Source organism: Mesoplodon mirus (genome assembly GCF_964341445.2).
Source record: "Mesoplodon mirus genome assembly, chromosome: 11".
Taxonomy (NCBI): domain Eukaryota; kingdom Metazoa; phylum Chordata; class Mammalia; order Artiodactyla; family Ziphiidae; genus Mesoplodon; species Mesoplodon mirus.
In genome coordinates this window covers 86317626-86342207 of record NC_138987.1, presented here as the reverse complement: position 1 = coordinate 86342207, position 24582 = coordinate 86317626, and the positions used below count along the sequence as shown (strand labels likewise).

At 36.8% G+C, this 24582-nt stretch overlaps 1 protein-coding gene across 2 annotated transcripts in view; it reads left to right on the top strand.

Annotated features, from left to right (window-relative positions):
• Positions 1 to 24582, top strand: part of SLCO1C1 (solute carrier organic anion transporter family member 1C1) — a gene marked incomplete at its 5' end in the record, with an annotated part of 44682 nt that overhangs the window by 836 nt on the left and 19264 nt on the right. The window contains 6 exons of one of the 2 annotated variants that reach the window (XM_082635864.1): positions 404 to 545; positions 11078 to 11210; positions 16136 to 16260; positions 19820 to 19966; positions 21513 to 21611; positions 23451 to 23696. In XM_082635864.1, the coding sequence (XP_082491990.1) occupies positions 404 to 545; positions 11078 to 11210; positions 16136 to 16260; positions 19820 to 19966; positions 21513 to 21611; positions 23451 to 23696 (892 nt within the window). The remainder of the gene's footprint in view (positions 1 to 403; positions 546 to 11077; positions 11211 to 16135; positions 16261 to 19819; positions 19967 to 21512; positions 21612 to 23450; positions 23697 to 24582) is intronic. The other variant, XM_082635865.1, reaches the window with a different exon arrangement.

Below are 24582 nucleotides of genomic sequence, written 5' to 3'. Positions count from 1 at the left end.
TTGCTGTGAAATACACAATAATGATTATTAGACTTGTGATAAGATGTTAAGTATTTGGCTGATGGTTTTTGTTTTATTTTCTTACCTTTCAATGGTTCCTTCCTCTCTCTGCTTCCCCATGCAATGAATCTTCTTTTCAAAGCGAAGACACCTTTGAATGCCCTTTGAGGGAGAGGGGGAAAAAAAGGAATTCAACATACATTATGAATGAAAATCTATTTGAATTTTTAAAACTCTACATGAGCTTGAGGTGGGAAGAAGCCTATTACTTTGCTTGAATGAAATCTTCAATGGTAACAGGCTTGTTACCTGGTTTGTGGTTTGTGTTTTTTGTCTGTTTAGTAAATTTCCAGTCATATGTCAGGCTGGAGTTAGACTAAGTGTGACCTGTCATATTTTTCAGGTGTTCTTGGGTGCCCTGTCTTTTGTTTACTTTGCCAAAGCACTGGCAGAAGGCTACCTGAAGAGCACCATCACTCAGATAGAGAGAAGGTTTGATATCCCTTCTTCACTGGTGGGAGTTATTGACGGTAGTTTTGAAATTGGTAGGTATTACAGATGCGTGATTTTACTTTTAAGTACAGGGTTTCTAGGCATGACTAAATGACATCCTCACTGCATTTTGCTGTCTGCTAATATCAGACTCTATCTGTAAAATCTTATTTGGACAGAATTTGCCATGGCCTTGTGCTACAGTACAGGCAATTTTTTCTCTCCAAGCAAAACAGCAATTAACTTCCTGCCCCAGGTGTTCACTATTATATGACTCACACAAGTTTTCAATCAGAGTGAAACTTTTCTAGGAGGGAGACTGAGATGCTGCTGGTATTTTGAGTTAAAAGTATGTGGGAAATGTCCTTACAGAAGAGTTTTATATCCTGGAAGCCCTGTGATTCAAAATTTGGAAGAATCCAAAGAAGCTCTAGAAAAATATCTTGTAATGATTTAAGAAGAAGTTAAACTATAAAAGGAGTTTTTCTGCCCAGTGACCTAGAAAGAAGATAAAGGGATTCTATTAACAAGAACACTAGAGCAAAGCAGGCAATAAAAATTCTACTCTCCGGGTTCTTTGGTTAGCCATTGACTGTACACTTTGAACTTGAAAAGACCAACTGATTTTAGTCACTGTTTTGGAAGTACTTTAAAGAGTGTAATCCCACTTAGCTTCCTGAGTTGATAAACGAAGGGGCTTTGATTCCTTCTTGAAGTAAACAAAATTAATGGTCTCTGTGGTCCTTTCTGCTTGTTGAGACTCAAATATATGCTATAGTAAAATCTCTAATGGCTCCAGGTTCAGCTTCACTTAAACCTTCAGAAGAGTGAAGGAATATATTTCAACTCTTCAACAATTACTTTTTTAGGTCTGTTGGGCTGCACCCGCAGGCCAGCAAGCCCTGTGCTTGTCCAGATTCAAGACCGAAGAAAGAACCCAGAGTTAGCGACAGAAACATCAGTGGTTTAACGGATAGGGGGAACTTACACGTCTGAAGCAAGGTCCTGGAGCAACAAGTCACCGTGTACGGCTGATTGCAGGCAGGACATGGCGGCAGTCTTCGCTCCCAGGGAGGAGGGGGAGATTACCAGTTATAGGGGGAATTGACTTCAGGTTGGCTCATTGGTTACCAGGGAAACCAGTAGGTGGCACGCCCCCTCACTGCCGCTTTGACAAGCTATCCTAGTGGAGATGTTCTGATCTAAAATTAGAACAATCACTAGCTGAAGGGGCAAATATACAAGAAGGTTGGTAGTGTAAGTAGGGTGTAGATGAAGCAGGCACTGGTTAAGCAGGGAATGTACATAGAGCAAAAGGAGAGCCATCTTGGGTGGCCTGATCCTACAAGTTCATACTGTATATATCAGTTCTTACCCTAAATATCAGAGAAAGAATTAAAAGAGTGAATAGGTAACCTTTTATCTTCAGGCTTTTACTTACCAAATCCATCTTTCATCACCCTACCAGAAAAAGATTTCTTGGTTCAGTGTTAGTCAAACATTAATGTTCACGCAAATGATTGGACAATTGTGTTAAAATGCATAGACTGATTCTGTAGGAAGGGAAGTAAGATCCTGCATATCTAACAAGCTCCAATACGATGTTGATGCTATTAATCAACGGGCTGCACTTTGTGTAACAAGTCTCTAAAACACCTGATCATATCACTACCTTGTGTAAGCTAATTGGAGAGGCCTGGAGAGTTGATTTATTCCTTGATGACTGCCCTGCCTACAACCCTAAATGGAATGAAAGTCCATGGAGAGTCAAGGTAAGGGTAACACTGCATCAGGAGAAGAAACAAGTATGAAGAGGAAGCTGGGTGTAGATCAAAAGAATAAATCAGACTTACAGAAAGAAGCAATGAGCAGATAGAAAATTACATATGAAGTGATTCATTGATTATTGCTCACTCTAGATTATAGTATAAAAACATTTTGTAGCTGAAGAGACTTGGGAAGAATCTGGTCCAAAGTTTTCTTAGATTCCCAGACCCCAATGCAAAACTTGAGAGGATCTATATTTAATAGAGAGTGCTAATGTTGCACAGGAAGTAAAAAAGGGCCCTGAGTCTAAATTCATATTAATTCTTCCAGACCATTCTAAGGATAGAAATTGTTTATTGGATTAGATGCAATAAAAGTCCTCTGACTTCCATTGCAAAACTTTATCCCAAACATCACAGGTTTGCTCTAGTTATTTGCAATCCCTAGTTTTCCAGAAAAGTGGGTTTCCTGACCATAATTTAAATTTACTCCTTTTGCCTCTCTTTACATTTCTTCCTTCCAGAGTTCTGGACCCATTCCCACTCTCTGTCTCTAGCTTTAAATTCTTCTATTTTTTTGCAGAACAATTTCATTTATCCTTTGACATCAATTGGCATTATCATCTAACATCTGCCTACTGGATACTCAATTTCTTCCCAAGTAAATTATTTTCTTGTAACAAGGACTCTTTCTCCAAAAATGACAGAGTTTCCAAGAAAATAAAATGTCTTCTTATCAAGACATACTAATATTTGCAGATATTAATTCTTTGTTTCAAATATTTTTCTGTGTATTTTCTTCTAAATATTTAAAACTTTTGCTTTTTACATTTTAGTATTTAGTCAACTTGACATAGATGTTTTTAGATACACTTTGTTTTTTAAGGCAGTTTGGGGTTCACAGCAAAAGTGAGCAGAAGGTACAAAGATTTCCCATAAACCCCCTGTCCCCACACATGTATGGCCTCCCCCATTATCAACATCCCTCACCACAGTGGTACATTAATTACAGTTGATGACCTACAGTGATACCTCATTATCATCCACAGTCCAGAGTTGACGTTAAGGCTCACTCTTGGTGTTGTATACTCTGTGGGATTGAACAAATGTATAATGACATGTATCCACTAATATAGTATCATACAGAGCACTTTTAATGCCCTAAAAATCCTCTGTGCTCTGCCTATTTATCCATCCCTACACCCTACCCCTTGGTAACGACTGATCTTTTTACTGTCTCTGTAGTTTTGCCTGTTTCAGAATGTTATATAGTTGGAATCATACAGTATGTAGCCTTTTCAGATTGGCTTCTTTCACATGGCAATAAGCATTTAAGGTTCTTCCATGTCTTTTCATGACTGGATTAACTCATTTCTGTTTAGCACTGGATAATAATCTATTTCTGAATGGACCTTAGTTTATTTATCTATTCATCTAGTGAAGAACTTCTTGATTGCTTCCAAGTTTTGGCAATTATAAAGAAAGCTACTATAAACATCTGTGTGTGCAGATTTTTGTGGGGACATAAATTTTCAACTCTTTTGGGTAAATACCAAGGAGCATAGTTGCTGGGTCTTATGGGAAGAATATGCTTAGTTTTGTAAGATACCACCAAATTGTCTTCCAAAGTGGCTGTACCATTTGGAATGAGAGTTCAACAATAAATGAGAGTTCTTGTTGCGCCACACCCTCAGCAGCATTTAATGTTTTGGATTTTGGCCATTCTAATAGATATGTAGTAGTGTTTCATTGTTTCTTAATTTGCAGTTTCCTGATGACATACGATGCTGAACATCTTTTTGTGTGTTTATTTGCCATCTGTGTATCTCCTTTGGTGAACTGTCCATCGAGGTATTTGGTCCATGTTTTAAACAGGTTGTTTGTATTCTTATTGTTGGGTTTTAAGAGTTCTTTGTGTATTTTGGATAACAGTCCTTTATCTGATATGGCTTTTGCAAATATTTTCTCTTGGTATGTGGTTTGTCTTTTAAGTCTCTCAACATCATCTTTCATAAAGCAGAAATTTTTAATTTTAATAAAGTCCAGCTTATCAATTTTTTCTTTCATGGATTGGGCTTTTGGTGTTGCATCTAAAAAGTCATCACCAAACCCACGGTCTTCTAGGTTTTTTCTTATGTTATCTTCTAGAAGTTTTATAGTTTTGCATTTTACATTTAGGTCTGTGATCCATTTTGAGTTTATTTTTGTGAAGACTGTAAAGTCTGTGTCTAGATTCAGTTTGTTTGTTTTTTTCTCTTTGCATGTGGATGTCAAGTTCTTCCAGCACTATATATTAAAGAGACTATCTTTGCTCTATCGTATTGCCTTTATTCCTTTCTCAAAGACCAGTTAACTGTATTTATGTAGTCTGTTTCTGGGCTATCTATTCTGTTCCATGTATCTATTTATCCATTCTTTCACCAGTGTCACACTGTCTTGATTACTGGCTTTAGAGTATGTCCTGAAATTGGGTAGTGTCAGTCTTCCAACTTTGTTTTTCTGCAATATCTTGTTGGCTCTTCTGGGTATTTTATTTGTCCATAAGAACTTTAGAATCAGTTTGTCACTATCCACAAATAACTTGCTGTGATTTTGATTAAGATTGCATTGAACGCATAGATCAAGTAGGAAAGAAATGACATCTTGACAATACTGAGTCTTCCTATCCATGACCATAGGATATCTCTCCATTTATTGAGTTATTTGATTTCTTTAGTCAGAGTTTTATATTTCTCTTCATATAGATCTTGTACATATTTTGTTAAATTTACACTTATTTCATTTTAGGGGGTGCTAATGTAAATGGTATCATGTTTTTAAATTCCTGTTTTTCACTGCTGACATATAGGAAAATGATTGACTTCTGTGTATTAACCCTGTATCTTGCAACCCTGCTATAATCATGTATTAGTTCCAGGAGTTCTTTTGTTAATTCTTTCAGATTTTCTACAAAAATGATCATGTCTTGTGGGAAAAAAGCTAGTTTTATTTCTTCCTTCCCAATCTGTATACCTTTGTTTCCTTCTCTTGTCCTATTGCATTAAGTAGGACTACCCATACAATATTGAAAAGCAATGGTGAGAGGAGATAGCCTTGCCTTGTGCCTGATCTTAGTGGAAAAGCTTTGAATTTCTTACCATTAAGTATGATATTAGCTGTAGTTTTTGGTAGTTTTTTTTTTATCAAATTGAGGACATTCCTCTCTCTTCCAAGTTTATGTAGTTTTTTTCTTTTTTTTATCATGATTGGTTGTAGAGTTTTGTCAAATGCTTTTTCTGCATATATTGATATGATCATGTGATTTTTCTTCTTTAGCCTGTTGATATGATGGATTACATTAATTGATTTTCTAATGCTGAACCAGCCCTGCATACCTGGGATAAATCCTGCTTGGTCTTAATGTACAATTATTTCTACATATTGTTGGATTTGATTTGCTAATATGTTGTTGAGGATTTTTGCACCTATGTTCAGGAGAGATATTAGTTTGTTGTTTTCTTTTCTTGTAATGCCTTTTCTGGTTTTTGTATTAGGGTAATGTTGCACTTGTAGAATTAGGAAGTGTTCCCTCTCTATCTTCTGAAAGAGATTGTAGAGAATTAGTATAATTTCTTCATTAACTGTTTGGAAAAATTCACCAGTGAATCTACCTGGACCTGGTACTTTCTGTTTTGGAAGGATATTAATTATTGGTTCAATTTCTTTAATAGATATATGTATATTCAGATTATCTGTATCTCCCTATGTGAGTGTTGGCAGATTGTGTCTTTCAATTTGAATTCCTCCCTCCCATCCTTTGTATCACTGTTATTATTCATTTTATTTCACTTATACATAAGCAAACATGCATACATAAGAATACATCATTGAACACATTTTTGATATTATTATTTTGAACTGTTATCTGCTAGGTCAATTAAGAATAAGAAAAATAAGTTTTAAATTTACCGTCACTTATTTCTTCTCTGATGCTCATCCTTTCTTTATGTGGATCTGAGTTTCTGAATTTTATTATTATTTTTTTCTCTGAAGAGCTTCTTTTAACATTTCATGAAAGGCAGGTCTACTGGAAACACATTTCCTCAATATTTGTCTGTCTGAGAAAGTATTTCTTCCTTGCTTTTGAAGGATAACTTCACAGGGTACAGAACTTTAGGTTGGTGGGTTTTTTTTCTCTCAACACTTCAAAATTTTTTTCTACACTCTTTTCTTGTTTGCATGGCTTCTGAAGAGAAATAAGCTGTAATTCTTATTTTCCTCCTCTATAACTAAGGTGAGTTTCCTTTTTTTTAATAAATTATCTCTTATATTTGATTTTCTGTAGTTTGAAAATGATATGTCTTGTTTAGATTTTTTGGCATTTATCCTGCTCATTGTTCTCTTAGCTTCCTGGATCTGTGGTTTGGTGTGTGATATTAATTTGGTAGAAATTCTCAGTCATCATTATTTTAAATATTTCTTCTATTCCTTTGACTCTTGCTTCTCTTTCTGGAATTCCCATTACTTGTATGTTACACCTTTTATAGTTCCACGTCCTTGGATATTCTGTTTTTTTTTTCCAGTCTCTTTTTCTTTGCTTTTAAGTTTTGGTGTTTTCTATTGATATACCCTCAAGCTCAGAGATTCTTTCCTCAACTGTGTCCAGTCTACCAACAAGCCTATCAAAGGCATTCTTTATTTCTGTAACCATGTTTTTGTTCTCTAGCAATTTTTTTTTGTGATTTTTCTCAGAATTTCTGTCTCTCTGATCTACATTGCCCATGTGTTCTTGCATGCTCTTTAGTTTTTCCATTAGAGCTCCTAGCATCTTAATCATAGTTTTCTTAAATTTCTAGTCAGACAACTCCAAAATCTCTGCCATGTCTGGTTCTGATTCTTGCTGTCTCTTCAAAAAGTTTTTCTTTTTACTTTCAGTATGTCTTATAATTTTTTCCTTCATAGCCAGAAATGAAGTATTGGGTAAAAGGAGCTGCTATAAATAGGCCTTTAGTAATATGATGGTATTGTGTGAGGGAGAGGAAGTATTCTATAGTCCTATGTGTCTCGGGCTCTTAGTGAGCCTATGCCTCTGGACTGTGAACTTCAGATGTGCTTCTCAGTCCCCCTATCCCTCATTGATGGGACAGGATAGCTAGAGCAGCTGAAGTTGGGTATTTCCCTTCCCCCAGGTCAGTTGGGCTCTGATAATGCCCCAGCAGGTTAGACTCTGGTTACTAGTTTCCCCTAAAAGCAGACTTTCTTAAGAAAAACAGAGTGCTCTGGTGTATTTCAAAACAGTTCCCTTTCCCCTCCCCATGCTGCAAGCACAAAAGTTTTATTCTCCAATATTCACTGTGAGAATCTAATTGAGCTCCTGAACTAAAACTCACAAAACAGTGTGTGCCCTCAATCACTGGGTCCCTCTGGAGTTTTTATCTCTCAGAATTGCTGATGCTGAGCCTCCTGTCAGTTATAGTTCAGGTTTTTCTTACCATAACACTTGTTCCCAAAGAGCTTTATTGTTGTGAATTTTTGTTCCAGCTGGCCACAATTCTCTGCATTTGCCTACTGGTCTCTCCGATTTGGGGGACAGTGGTTTGCCCTATGACCCCATCTTTCTGACTGATCTAAGAAGAGTTGTTGATTTTTCAACTTTTTACTTGGTTTTAGGATGAAGTGGATACTTCTAGCTTCTTACATCCTGGACCAGAAAAGGCATATCCTTAAAATACAATTTTTTAAAATACAAAGTCAGGTAGCAATCTCTTTATATTATTATAATGAATTGTCCAATCAGCACTAATTCAATATATACTTAACCCAGTTATTTTCAATACCCTCTTTATCATATATTAACTTATCACTTAGGTGTAAATCTTTCCATAAGTCTGTTGATCCCTGACTCAATACAAGACTGTCTTCTTGATTAATAGTTTTATAATTAGCTCTGTTACTAGGTAGGAAAATTTCCAACCTTTCCATCAAATTTTTTCTTGGCTCTACTTGGAATAGTTTTCTGAAACATCCAATTTGGGTTTGACTGAAATTGCATAGAATTTATATATCAAATCAGATAACTGAAATTTTATGTTATGTCTTTCCATCCAAGAACATGGTATATATCTCAATTTAGTTATTCCTTTTTTATATAGCTTTCAGTATTATATTTATAATCTATAAATATACTACTTATCTTTTGTTAGATTTATTCCTACATACTTAAAGTTTTCATTGCTATTGTGAAAAGAATTTTTGTTACATTTCTTATTTAGTGATTTCTGGAATACTGGAAGAGTATTAATATCTAATGTTATACATATACAGCAGTCTTGCTTAATTTATGTTAATTTTAATCGATTGTCTATAGATGCTATAGTTTCCTGAACAATCATGTTGTCTGAAACAGAAGACAACTGTATATCATCCTTTCTAATTATTAGATTTGTTATTTCTTGTTCTTGCCTTATTGCATTAGCTCAGTACTATGTCCAATAGAAGTAGTGACAGTGGGCATCCTTCTCTTGTATCTTAATGAAAATACTTTAAAAATTTCACCATTAAACAATACCTGTGCTATGCAGTTTGGATAGATACAGTTTAAAAGTTAATTTGCTCAGATTTTTTCTTATTATGAATGGTTAATTATATAAAATGTTTTATATCTCTCAAGATAACAATGGAATTTTTCCTCTTCCATTATTTAATATAGAGCTTTAATTAATAGATTTGTTTCTTATTTGGTGGTACCGTTGCACTCCTAGAATAAACTGCATTTGGTCTCTTCTTTTATTGTCCCTCTCTAGTTTGAATTGCAAGGGTATATTGGTCTTATAGCATGAGTTGGGTAGCTTTCTTTTCTGTTATCTGAAGTACTGTGTGTGGGTGTGGAGAGAGAAAAAGAGGAAGAGAGAAAATCTAGTACTTGAAAATTTGATAAAATGAATTTGTAAACCTCTCTGGACCTGTTGTCTTTTTCAGAAGTTAGTGATAGTAGATGTGAAAGAATATTGATATCCAACTTGATTTTTTAAAGATTATACATCACTTTTTTTTTCCAAGTATATCTTCTGAGAACTCAGAAAAGATACTAAATAAAGGAAACAAAAACTTCTATAGACATCACAGAAGCTCAAATGGTATTATGTACGGTTTGGCACACCCACTAATGTAACACAGAAACAGCCTGTAAACATGAGTCCTTTATTGTGACATGTTGGTTGTATGGGAGTTGGGGAGGGAGATAATGGTGGTGGTGGTGGGGACACATTACCTATAAACTGAAAGTCAACTTTCACTTTAGTGTGGTTTATTTACTGTGACACGTTAGCAAAACAATAGACATAATTATCAATATGGTAAAAAATTTCTTCTACTAAGTACTTAAATATCAAATGAGAAATTTCATACTCAAGTCCTTTTGATATGAAAATTCAAAAGAGCTTAATTCTTCCTGGAGCCATAAAGCCTGGAGCCACTGTAGCCTAGAGCAAGCTTTTTTCTCTATTGTTATTGCCCTCAAGACTATAAAAATTGCTGCTCTTTTTGCACTTGACTAAAGCTGGCAATTAAATAAACAGTAGTACATTAGATGATTGCTTACAGATGTAAGGAAACTACTCTTTCTGGAAAATTGAAAACATTGAGAACGTCAAAGCAAGGCCACCCAACAGCCATCACAATCAATTGCTGGAGAATTGCTAAGTTTTACTTTATCTAACACCACAGTCCTTAAAAACTAAATATTCCAAATGCAAATAGCTAAAACTTTAAAGCCCCTTGAAATCTAAGACCCTAAGCAATGTTTATCAAAGCATGTTCCAGGAACCATCTTTGTCAACACATTTGAACTAGTATTAAAAATGCAGATTTCTTGGCCTGCATCCCCCTCCCCCATCCATGAAATCAGAAACTGTTGAGAGCTGTCAAGATTCTGCATTTTTAACGTTTCTATTTCCCCCACCACTCCTTTCCAGTAATTTTTGTGCACAGCAAGGCATTAGAAAATCTTCCTTAAAGGATGTTTAATCAGTTAACACCATCATCAACTAAAAGTAATTTATCACATCCTTCACTAGAGATATTTTAGAAAGGCTTAAGTCCCACCTTCAAAAAAATGTATTCTTTATTTTTTAAAAAAAAAAGATGGGTATAATTTATGGAGACTTTCTGTTTTATAAAATTTGTATCATGAGCATACATTGAGTTTATATAATTGATGTATTTCTGAAGTTATGTGGAGTAATTTTTATTTGTATTTTGAATCTTATATTTTTATAAAAAGTATATAAATATGCATTTCTTAATTTGATTTCATTTAAAGTGAGGTACAGTTGTGTTTGTTTTTTCTTTTGGGAATATCAGCTAAAGTAATACTATATGATGTATGTTTCAAGAGTAAATGGGAAACCAATAGAAGTTTTAATAGAAAATGTGAACAAATGAAGAAAGAGTAATACAGTTTACTTCAAAATCACCAAGGAAAATTTAAGAGAACAACTAAAGGAAGCCTTCTACAATTTGATTTACTGATAAAACACTTTAAATGGACAAATAATTAAGGTGGATGAAAACAAGGTAGAGGGGTTGTTTATAAAAATATCAATATTTTGATAAAAGGAGGAGATGATTGAAATAATGAATCTGAAGAAAGTTCAACAGTCATCTCAGATTAAAGGAAAGAAAGACAAATGATGGGGAAGATGGTGGGAGATGGTTTAGTCAAAACAAAACATTGCCAAACCTGCTATACACATTCATGCATTTAGTTATAGTCATTTAGTTATGCTGATGTCTTTTTCTAAGTTGTCTAACTTATGAACATTTTATTCTTTTCCCCAAAGGAAATCTCTTAGTTATAACATTTGTTAGCTACTTTGGAGCCAAACTTCACAGGCCAAAAATAATTGGAGCAGGGTGCCTAATCATGGGCATTGGAACATTGCTCATTGCAATGCCTCAGTTCTTCATGGAGCAGTAAGTCTAAAGCAAACATCTTTTTCTTGCCTTAACAAACAACTGCATGATGATTACAATTAATTATTTAAATTTAAGAAAATAACTCCTGTCTTAAACTATGATAATTTATATCTTATTTTTATTACATCCACTTTGGGCAAAATTTCAAAAGGCTAACAATTTCACTTATGATTTAATCATTTGTAAAAAATTTTTTTCAATATACTACCATGTATTTATGTCAACAAAATTTAAAGGGAAATTTTCACTATTATGCCTTCCTTCAAATGCTTTAACTTAGGTGTGGAGGCAAAATATATAAGTAAAGAGAAAGTAATAAATTATGTGGTAAATGTCAAATGAGTGTCAAAGGGGTAATAAATGAATGCTACAGACAGTATGCTGGTTCATGGTACAATTGACTGGCAGATCATTGACTTAGGGATACATGACCAACTGAAATAACTATACGATGTTCAAATATTATCTCATAGAACTTTCTCAGTGGAAGTGGGGGTGCTTGTATTCTTTAACCCTGAAGTTTACTGTTGATACTTTTGTTAGTAATTTGTTAGTTCTTGCATACAACTTCAGTATTTCCAAAGATTTTGTCATATCATTTCACCTTTACAACAACCTGCGAGGCAGGAGAGCATATTTTATCTTTTTTTTAATTTTAGAGCTAAGGACCATGACCTGGAGAGTCTGGTGACCTTCTCGGGGTTAGGTGTCTTCTAATTATAGAATTGGATTCTTAAAACCAGCATTAGGACTTCTTCACACATATACATGTTGCTTCTCCTCTGTGGTTGCCCATTGTCTACTGAGCCAAGTGACTACCAAGAGGTTTTAAAGCAAGAGAATGTTTTAGGAAATTATATATCAAGTAATTCTTTGATGACTGTCCACTCTAGACCATCATACCATGACATTTGAGATCTGGAGAGACTTAGAAATGATCTGGTCCAAACTTTTTCTTGGATTCCCAGGTCACTTATATAAATATAATTTGATCTTGACTTCTGTGTCCAATCTGTAAAGATAGTTCACAGAATCCTCTGTGTGGGATCTTTCCTACCTATTTGGGTGGTTTCTCTGGCCCCTTTGTCTTTACATGAAGAGGGATCTGTGGCTTCAAGACTTCTGCCTTCTCTTTGGACACCTATCTGGCCTCCTTTCCACAGGGCAGAAGTTTCCTTAGATCACTGAGGTTATGCAAAGGTGTTATATGTGGCCAGTGGGTAAGAAGGAGACAAAGGAGAAGGCTGAGGAAAAGGGTCTCCAATCCACCTAACTCCTGATTGATCCATAGCTGTGTTATCTGTTCTAGTCATTGAAATTCCATGCAACAGTTCGCTCAGAGTGGGGAAAAAGAGTTCCACTACTAAAAATATTAAAATTTGAAAGTAGCTTCAGAGGCTAGATAAATCCTTGACGCTTGACGTAATTCATTCTGCAGTGTATCAGTAGCTCTTCTACATGACCTTGGGCATGTCATCTAACCTTCCTAGGCCTCAGTTTATAATACCTTAAAATAGGTATTACAGGTAATAAAAATAATACTTAGCTCGTAATGTTGTTGCAAATATTAAATGGAATGGCACAGGTAAAATGCTTACCAAGTTTCCTGACATAACTAGGAGCTGTGTCAGTCTTATTGTGTATTGTTTTCAACCCTCCTCAGATAATTAAGCCAGCTGGTTTTAACCAGAGACAGCAATGATTTGTCTCAAAGGTGTTGCATTGAGATTAATAATAGTGTTACTTCAAGTTGATGACAAATATAACGTACTAATACAAGAAAACCAGAAGGAGAAGTACAGCTAAGAGAAGCCAGACAGGCTAGTGTTGACAAAGGGTGCCAAAAAAACACAGATTCTTATCAACCACCTTGTATATGTTGAAAGATATATTTGTTCATTTATTATTTATGTCTGCTATTTGCCTGGTACTGTGCCAGGTAATGGGGAAAAAACAAAATGAAATAAAACCAAAAAACCCCCAAACACAGTTCTTTCCTTCATGAAGTTTGCTGTCTACTGAGGATTACTACAATAACTTCTTTCCAACCTTTCACAGCATTAGTCACTAATTGGGTACTTGTCCAAAATGTAATTTTTGTTCTCTCAACGAGGAGTGTACTCTGTCTGCCTAGCAGACATACCCTCAATGTGCAACTAAACATACTATTAATTATAGATATCAATTACTGAGGGACTACCCCCAACAGACTGTGTTCAGCCTTATGTGTGTTAGTTCATCTAACTCATGAATTTTTTTTTACATCTTTATTGGAGTATAATTGCTTTACAATGGTGTGTTAGTTTCTGCTTTATAATAAAGTGAATCAGCTATACATATACATATATCCCCATATCTCCTCCCTCTTGCATCTCCCTCCCACCCTCCCTATCCCACCCCTCTAGGTGGTCACAAAGCACTGAGCTGATCTCCCTGTGCTATGCGGCTGCTTCCCACTAGCTATCTATTTTACGCATCTAACTCATGAATTTAATAAATATGTATTGATCATTGTTCTAGGTAACGGGGATAGAATAGTGACAAAAATCTCTGCTCTCACGGATCTTACTAGGAAGAGATAGATAATAAATAATCAGAGAAATAATGTGATATACCAGAAATGTTAAGTGCTACAGAAAAAAATAACCCAGGGAGACACATAAGAGTGTGCAGAGCGCTGCAGTTTAAAGTAGGGTTTTCAGGGGATGGCTCAGCGAGATGGTGACCTTTGTGAAGGGCTGAAAGAGATGAGGAGAGAGCCATACAGACATCTGGGGAAGAAGATTCCAGGCTAAATGAACAGTGAATGGGATATTCCTGCAGGAGGAGGGAGTCAGGCATGTGGTCTACTGCAGGGATGAGCAAGGGGAAAGTGTGAGGGGGTACAGAGGAGACATCAAGGTTGTTTCTCAAACTCTGATGGACAATGGAATCACCGGACGCTCTTGGTAAAATGTAGATTCTGATTCAGTAGCTCTGGGGTTAGGGTTGAGATTCAGCTGATGCTGCTGGTCTGCAGACCACACCTCGGGTAGTAAGGACACAGATCATTGCAAAGACTTTACCTCCTCAGAATGGGATGTGAAGACAGAGGAGAGTTTTGAGTAGAATAGCACAATCTGACTTTTATTTTTTTGCGGTACGCGGGCCTCTCACTGATGTGGCCTCTCCCGTTGCGGAGCACAGGCTCCGGACGCGCAGGCTCAGTGGCCATGGCTCACGGGCCTAGCCGGTCCACAGCATGTGGGATCCTCCCGGACCGGGGCACGAACCCATGTCCCCTGCATCGGCAGGCAGACTCTCAACCACTGCACCACCAGGGAAGCCCCCTGACATATTTTTAAGGGGACACAGTGACTACAGATTGGGAAAATAACTCAGGAGGGGCAAATGTGAAAGCAGAGAGACTATTTAGGAGGCTACTGTAGAACTTCACGCATATTGTGTCAGTCGGAGTTGGAAGCCAGGTCAGAATGAATATCCCTGATTTAAAATCATTTATACCATTGGTCCCCTGTTCAATTGTTTGTCTCACCCAATAGAACCTAAATAGGCACAGACCATATCTATAGTCCCCATTTTACAACTAAGGAAAACGAAATTTGGAAAGGTTAATTGATTTTTCTCAGTGTCATATATAGTAATTAGTGACAAAGGCAGCACTTACATAAAATTCTATTTATTCAAAATCGAAATAATTATGCGTGCAGCAGTTGCCTTTTGATAGAATAAACTGAAAGCTCAAGTAATTAAAAATTTTCAAAATACTACATAATTGCTATTGACAGTCATCTTAAAGAGTCTTTATGCATTATAATAGTCTCTGGTATCTCTGGAATTATATTAAAGAAAGAAAATTACATTTACCATGATTTTAATACTAAATGCTCTCCTCTGTAGCTAGAAATTAAAAAACAGTTATCCTCATTAAGCGGTTCTTAACCAATTTTGGTCAAGAACCCATTTTGATAAAAGTGACAAAAACCATGAACCTCTTCCCTTAAATACTCACATACATACAAAAATGTTCTTACTTTTCCAGTGGGGTTCATAGATCCATTGAGGTGTAGGTTATGTAAGACTGATAATAAGGTAACTGATTTATTGATCTGAATACATTAATAACTCAATACATCTTGCCCCTATCATGCTGAATAGGTTTTTACTATTGATATTTCAAACATCACTATGATTATTAGCCTTTAGTCACATAGTGCCTGAACAAAATGAGAATCAAGGTGATGTGATGTCCTTTTATCAGGTACCTCTACTCTGAAGGGTGCATGTAGAGCAAAGAAATTGGCTCCTAAAGGATAATTTGAGAGGGAGTATGGCACTGGGGGGCCGGAGATAGAATGATCGCAACCCTACCATTCAGCACTGGCTCTTCAATCCAGCTGCTATAGTAACCTTATAAACAGAGGAAAGGGTGAAGTTAGAAATAACTTAGAGTCAGATTAATAAACTGAAGAGGAAAAGGATACCATCTGGGAAAATGGTTCAAAAAGCCCATGTATCATTATCAGTTCTCTAGAAACCACAGTTCAGGTGTTCTACTACATTTACAACTCTAAGTACAGTGTGCCAATGGCCATGATTGTTAAATTATTGCTTTAAGAGATAATCATGATTTTATGAAGTGTTGGATATTTTTTCACCAATCGAGTAGGTGATTACAGTCATTACTTTATATTAAAATGAGCCTCTCTAAATCATTCTTTTATTTTCTCTCATGACACTGGGTAATTGGTTCAGATATGGTATAATATCTGTGAACTAAATGCTGGTTTGGTTTAGCAATTCAGATTCTGCGACAGCTGTAAACTCAACCAGGTCCCCTAATGAGTCAAGTAGTACACATATAATATTTTTAGCATGATGTTAAATGAGCTCATAGTAAAGAAAATGCTTTTTTTATACAGGTACAGATATGAAAGGTATTCTCTCTTCTCCAATTCCACTTTCAGCATCTCTCCATGTTTCCTGGGGTCAAACAGTCCATTACCAATCTCAGTTATGGAAAAATCACAATCCAAAATAAATAATGGTAAGACGATTATTTTTTACTTGACTAAACAAGCTCTTTTTGAAGACGTTACAGGTGCTTTAATATGAACAAAAAGTATCTATGTGATTTTTTGCTGTCAAAAGCTTTACTACTTAAGTTGAGATATTATAGTGCCATAAAAATTCCTAGAATATAAAGCAGAGATGAGGCCCTAAGGAAATATGCAGACAATCAAATATTATGGAAAGATGGGGCATTAATTGCTGGTGACTGAGCAAAGCTTCCAGCGGTTCCAAACAAGGCAAGTTGTGAAACAGGGTAAAACTAGTTTAGCATGTACAAACCTCAGCCCATTGCTCAGATATAAAAGAAATACATTTTTCCCCCAAACTCAACTTGATTTCTGTGTTCAGCCCCTTTTCATCAGAATGGCAAAAACATAATCTCAGTCAATTTGTCCCTAATCTCTATCCATGTTCCCAGGGTTTGCTTACATTCCAGGGAGCTTTACATTATAGTAAAGGAGAAAACTGTGGGAGGGGAGGTCTTGGTGTTATCAGTAGTCCTCTGTCAGCCTAAATATCTAAAATCCCTCTGGCCACACTGTTTGTTCATACATGTCATCTTGGGGTCATCTTATGTCCATGTTCGTGTCCTTTTTAGCACAGTGGCTCTCTGATGCAAAAGTGACCATCATGGAAACATGGAAATAATTCTACTTTCCACACAAGAGAGGATTTGGGGAATTTCATTAGCATATCCAGAGTTCCACGTGGCTGACCCATACTGCAAAGCAAGGCTATGTGTGGGCCACCCTTGGGAGCATGGGAACCATCTCTTCTGTGTTACTCTAGGCATTGGGAACCTTGTGAAGAGGTAGGGGCAGGGATGCCTAGCTATACGGTGCAGCCATCTCATCTTCGGGACCTTGCTACATCCCTGAGTTCTTCCTGGCCACAGTGGCACAGGTTCTCTTCACTCATGGAGTCCATGACTCTACCCACAGGTGTCTGCTATGTCTCTGCGATGCTGCACTGGCAGGTGCTCAAATCCTCTCTCCATAGCCTTTTAGCATAAATATGCTCAACACCTCCTCCCCGCCACCCTCATCTTACTCCCTACCCTAGACTGGGGAATCCATTTCTACAGAGGCAGTGTGGAAGTCCTTCTTTATATACCTGCTACTCATCTAAATCTTTTATCTACACCATAAACCCTTTTCACTCCCCTAACATCCTCATTAATGCTTCCTTCTGAGATGTCCTTTTCCTGGTCAATGAACCTGAGAAGTCTGGCTGTTTGAATGAAGGGAAGGGTCAAAAGATTAAAAGAAATATTGAAATATGAGGGGTGAAAATCACACGGGGTGACCATAAACATGTAAACAAATTTACCCTGTCATGCTATATGAAAAGAAAGCATTCTAGAAGAAAAAGCAAATGTGAAAGAAGGTAATAGGTAAATTCAGGAGGGCATATAAAAATCAATGGATGAGAACAGAGGGCTTGTTTATATAAGAATATAATGGATAGTAAGTTTAATTCAGGTCCATATAAAGAGACAAGGAGATGAGCTAAAGAATTTGGACTTTCACCTGTACACAATGTACAGTCATTGAAGATATTTTATTTTGTTCTTGGTTTTGACAGTCAGGGGAGAGACATGGTATAAATGACAATACAACTAATTAGGAAATATTTAAGCCTTGAATGTTAAAAAGAGAGACACAGGGTTTAGGGTGGGGAATGAAAATTTTTTAACGTAAAGAGACAAGTTATTAGGCAAGTCCAGAGTATAAGACTCACAACTCAATACTTTTCTTTCCTTTAGATGAGATCCTGCTCCCTTAAAGTCATAGATTTATGTGGATATTAGACATAGCGGACACAAGGCTTATCCTAAAGGGGTTAGTGGGGTAAATAGAGGGCTCTTCTCAAAAATACTTTGCACACAAACCCCATTTCACCCAAATACTCTAGAACAGAGCTCTCCACAGGAACTTCTGTGATGATGGAAATGTTCTGTATCTATACTGCCCAGTACAATAGCTATTAGTTGCACAAGACTATTGAGTACTTGAAATATAGCCAGTGTGACTGAGAAATGGAATTTAAATTTCATGTAATTTTTATTAATTTAAATTTCAATAGCCTCATGTGGCTTGTAGCCGCTGTACTGGAAAGCACAAAGCTAAGGTGTCTGCACTTATCTACAAGACTCCTCTACCAACAAGCATAGAACCCCACAAATGTCAGGGCTGGAACTGACATTGGAATCAATTTTTTTTTTTTTTTTTTTTTTGCGGTACGCAGGCCTCTCACTGTTGTGGCCTCTCCCACTGCGGAGCACAGGCTCTGAACACGCAGGCCCAGCAGCCATGGCTCATGGGCCCAGCTGCTCCGCGGCACGTGGGATCTTCCCGGACCTGGGCACGAACCCATGTCCCCTGCATCGGCAGACGAACTCTCAACCACTGTGCCACCAGGGAATCCCTGGAATCAATTTTTAAAAAGGAGTCCCCATTATATTTTGGGGAGTGGAATAGAAATCCAGGAAGATAAGTGAAAAATCCCTGGTCACTTGGCTACATTTCTAGAAGAGGCAGAATCAGAACTAAAAGCAACATGACTACATAGTAATCTTTTCTGTCACAGAGTCTGACTCATCTATACAAAAGCGTTCACCCCGGTTCTTCATAACCCATACTTTACCTTCAAAAGTCACTTTCAAGTTTACTAGAGGAGAAGATATCTCCTGCCTCATAGGGTTATTAGGAGAATTCAATTTGAAAATGTCTGCAAACCACTTAGCCCAGTGCCTTGCAGAAAGGGAGAATCCAGAAGTGGTGATTTTTTATAGATGGTTAATATTATTGCTTTTATTAAAGCCACCAAACTCTTCAAAGTATATTTAATTTATTATATGGAAGTAATTATTCTACTTCACATGTTCATATTAAGACATGACTTTTATGAAAGCATTTTTAAATTGTTAGCTTTGAATTTCCCTCTAAAAATATGGTCAAAAGGTTCTTTTTGTTGGAATAGTTATACAAGTGAGGCATATAAGGTTTTAAATTTTTATATGAATTTGTTTCTGAAATGTGAGCCCTTAACCTGGCCATTCACTATCAGTTATAACTGTAGGCAATGCTGTTCAAATTTGAAGTATCACCCATATAAAATTTTGAATTTCAGATAAAACTTGTTCAGCAATAAAATTACAAGTGATTTCTGTTGCAAAATAGAAAAGTTTGAAGATTAAGGTGAGAAAATCCTTGTTCAAATTTTTGTATTTTGTCCCAGACAGGATATTGAATTTTACTGGAGTGTAGAAATTCAAAGAATTCATTATAAATATGAAATAAGAAGAAAGAAAATAAGAAATAAGGGGACAGGAACAAGAAGCAATAGATTTCCTTGTTCTCTAGGAGATTTACACTGCCTAAAATATCTTGCTCAAACTCCTATCAAATTAAGTTTATGGCAAATTTCACTTCTGCATTCTCATGCAACTTTAGGACAACTTGTTGACATGCAGAATAAGTGTTTAACTTCGATAGTGATCGAGTTTCAACCTCGTTTGCTTTCCTTTCAAGAATGTGAAATTGATGCCAGCTCCTCCATGTGGGCTTACGTCTTCCTGGGGAACCTTCTTCGTGGCATTGGAGAAACTCCCATTCAGCCTCTAGGCATCGCCTACCTTGATGATTTTGCTAATGAGGACAATGTGGCTTTCTATATTGGTAATGTCCACCTCATTCATCTTCTTGGGATACAGGGTACCTGGTTTTCTCAACTTCATTCTCAACTAAATAGGGTGTGGAAGGTTTTATACTTCATATCCAACTCTTTTATTCAGTTCACATTTTTCTGAAGTCCACACTGAGGATTTGGATAGCAAAGAAACTTCAGTCAGAAGGACCTATTGCATTAGGGAAAGAATATCACATTAAAAGAAAATATCTGTGAGCTCAACTGCTGTGATATATGACTTGTGCAAGTATCTTCATGGATACAGAAGAAGGACAAGAGCAAGGCCTGAGCCAACCATACGTCTGGATAGGCCCCAGCAGATAAACCAGCAGCTAAAATCACAAAACCCCAAATATAGCATACTCCAAAGGTAAACGAATGGGAGCAGTATTTATTGAGTGCCTCTTATGTCTCGGAAGTTAAATTTGTTCTGTTTCATACATTAGTCTTGATTTTGGGGGATCTGGCCTTTTGAGAGTCTCACCCTCAGAGACAGAAGGACAAGATTTAAATTCATTGAGGGGCTGTAAGTAGGTCCATGGTATGGTTCTGCCCTGGCTACTCACACAGAACTCCAGAGGTCTCTGATGATATCCAAGCATGCTGTAGTTAAAAACAGGGCACCAGTTCTAATGGAAAACTGTAGCATAAATTAGGACCCAGAATTAGAACAGAAGCTCCATGGCACATGCTAGGCAATTACTCTGGGGACCAGAGGAAAGACTGTGGTCAAGCGACACACACAGGCATCAGGGTGTCCCTGTCCTGTCCAGGAGCTCAGAGCCCGCTCACTCTGCTTTGCCTTCTCTTCTATTCTGAAAAGGACCAGGTAATTGCTATTTACTCCTCCAGTTAATTTAAACCATTCTCCCAGGGATATGTGTGTAAGCTCAGTGATGAAATGAAAGGCAGATGGGCCATATTTTGCAAGGAAGAGCAATCTTTCTGGTCACTAGAAATGGTGTCATTTGGGAGATCTGCTCCACCTGCCTGTTAAAGCTGCCCAGGTGGGTCATGAGCATTCCAGAGGACACCTCTCCTCCCTCCCAAGTCTACCTCTTTGCTGGCTGCATAGTTACTGCACTTGCAGATGGTCCCCCAGAAGCACTGAATGCAAGCACATTTCATTAACATGGAAGAAATCCATTTTAATGTCAAAACAAGTTTTATGCTTAACTGACCATGAAAGGTTTCTGAAAGACTGTCAAAATAGTATAATTCTGATTTTTATCACTAGGGGGAATCTAATCCTAGGGAGAACAATTTGCTCCATTTGGGGAAATTAACTTCTTCAGAGTCTCAGTGTTTTCTTACTAAGAGATAATTAATGCCTTAAAAATGTTCATTCTTCTTCCAGCACTGAGGAGGACTTATTTCCTATTCATGAGGTTGAAAAATTGACAAATCAAGCACACTTAAGGGAAGAGTTGAGGAAACATTTTCAGTGACTAACTGAATCTTATGCACATTTCTTGTTTAAAACTTAATTTACAAGAGCAAAGAAATTGCTTTTTTTTTTTTTTTTTTTTGGTGCAGGGTGTGTGCAGACGGTTGCAATTATAGGACCGATCTTTGGCTTCCTGTTAGGCTCATTATGTGCCAAACTGTATGTTGACATTGGCTTTGTAAATCTAGGTAAGGGAGTTTATTTCTATTTATTCATTTACTTTATTTAGTTACTGTAATTTTTTAATAGGAATAGTATAGAAAATATCAAATTGCCTTTTTATAAAATGACAGGATGGTAGTCTTTCATAAAGTGCAAATAATCCATGGAAAACTTATTACTGATGCAATCATCACACATGATTTATGTGTATGGACTAGGAAAAATAGGTGGTGATTAGAACCGGATGACCCCTGGTTTGTTATTCGGATGTATCAGTTTCCACTTCTGGTTTCCCAGTTCAAAGGCATTCCAGCTTAGTTAAGACTAACAACTGTGGCTACTTTTTGGCTCTTGTTGGTTTCAGGTGAATCAACATTTACTGCAGTCGCATCAATTGATAACATATTTCTGGACTTGTCAGAAAGGCCAAAGATTGAAAGTCTTCTGGCAACTAAAATTTCCTTATTTAATGTACGAGTCTTTTTTAGTAGAAGGCATATTATAGTGAGACTAACTTTCCTTCTGGGCGAATGCTTGTGGAGGGAATAAATGGAGGCCTCATCTTTCCATAGTTATTCATTTGTTTCTTTCCTTATATAAGATGTAGTCCCTTGACATAGATAAAATTCATCTGTTTTTTTAAAAGACACCCTAGAAAGCAGTTACAAAACAAGAAAACAAGTTTCACTTTTATAAATTCTGGAATTGCATTGTCATTAGTGTGTATTATAAATGATTATTGTGTGTTAACAAAGAATGCAAAACGGGCTAGTTCTTTTTTAATCAAATAAACTGGAATATGCATTCCAAAATTTTTATTTATTCATTTATTCATTATTCCTACCAAATTTATTTCACATCTACTCTATCTCAAGTGATGTTCTACCACAGCGAACAAGATATTGGCCTGGCCAAAAAGTTCACTCGGCTTTTTCTGTAAGATATTATGGAAAAACCAGAGTGAACCTAATAGTTGCGTTCCTTTACTTCATGAAGTTTAAAATCTGGTCGTGGAGACTGATATAGATAAGAAAGTGTTGGTGTGATGAGTGGTACAGAGAAAAATTGTGAAAGGGAAGCAATGTGCATGCAGTGGTAAACTAGTTAAAACACTGTAGTGAGTATAATGTAGTACCAATTGAGCCTAGTTGTCAAAGGATTCTCATAGAATGTTGTAGAGGTAGAGTATAATAATATGTTTCATAGGTTCTTATATAGAAAAAAAAACTTGATTTGGTTAAAAAACTTTGTCAATGCTTACCTTTTAGTCAAATAAGAAATAGTATCAAAAACAAAATTTTATGATGATTAGATATTGAAGTTTTAATTACATATACAAATCTTGCTTTGGACCTAGAATAGTTCTGAAGTATTCTCAATCATCATTTAATAAATAACATTCTGAGTGGCTCAGACTAGATTTGGGCCAGAGGGCGTAGGGCGTAACTTTTTTTTCCAGTAAAGTCTTAGACATTCAATGTGTAAATCATATGAAAGTGGTACTCATGTGGGGTAGCTGGCAGAAGGTTTTAAGCCCTCATAATTCTTTCTCACATGTTGCTTTTTTCCTGTCATGGGTCCAGACAGAAGCCCAGAGAAGTGTGAGACCCCTTCCAGTGTGTAGACTCTATACTTTTAATCAAAGAAACAAAAGGAGAAATAATCATGCTCTGAAAACACCCTCTTTCCTTCAAAAAGCAAGATAACAATAATGTTCAGATTAGAAAAGCTTATCATGTATGAATTATTAAGTATTTTTATGATGTGATAGAGGTAACATTTGGATTTTTCTTTTAAAAAAAGAGGACTTTTCAACACACTAGCTTTGCTGTATATGCTCTTTGGCCACCCTCTCTCTTTTTCAGATCATATAACCATCACCCCAAAAGATCCACAGTGGGTGGGTGCCTGGTGGCTTGGTTATCTAATAGCAGGAAGCATAAGTCTTCTGGCAGCTGTGCCTTTCTGGTATTTACCAAAGAGTCTACCAAGACCCCGGAGCAGACAGGATTCCAATTCCTCCTCTGAGAAATCTAAGTTTATTATGGATGATCACACGGACTACCAAACACCTCTTGGAGAAAAAGCAAAAATCATGGAAATGGCAAGAGGTGAGCTAGATTCTCCTTGATTTTGAAACAGTTTCCATTTTCCTGTTGAAACTTTATAGGCGATCTATAAATAATACCCCTCTCTCCACTTCATGTGTTCAGAAAAAACTGAGAAACTGTACAGGAAGCAGATTATTAAAAAGTCAGCTTTATTACTGGAAAACTGACTGAAGAACTTGACCCAGAGTCTTAGTAACCTCCTTTGCTGCTGTCCCCACCTTTACACCTCCTCAGTGTAGACGTTGCAACTGCCCCTCCCTGGGAGGGCTGTTTCACATTCACCTGGGTGGACTGAAAAGAGTGAATCTTCAGGGCTTGTGGCCTTTTAACAGATGGCATCCACCCACTTGAAAATGTGCTCCAGTGCATGTGTCCCACTAGTAATCAAAGGAGTGTAGCATAGGGCCAAAGGTCAGACATGTTCTAGTGAATTCCCTCCACGTGGAAATGGGTGGCCATGAGAAAGATTGGTCCCCCTCAACTGGCCCAGCAATATTGACATTTATAGAAAATCATCACATTTCTGTTTGGCTGCGTAAAAGAAGAAGGGAGAATGCCAAAGCTCATTTCTAACAATAATTAACTGGAGATAACTTTCATATTCCCTTCTCTGCACCCATGACCCAAGTTTGAAGGAGACCAGAAAACTCAAGTTCTTAATGTCCTGTCCATGACTCCCAGCTCAATGGTGAGGGAGTATTCTTATCCCTTGTGTTTTTTACCCACATCAGAGGAATCTGTTCCTGTCTGACACTCTAATTTATAATCTATATTTTATGCCTGTAGAAGTGAGTGCTTATGTCTGGATCTGAGCCTGGCCAGAACTCAGCCTTGACTTGTGCCAATGGCTTAATATCTAGAGTGTGTGTGTGTACCGTGTTATAAA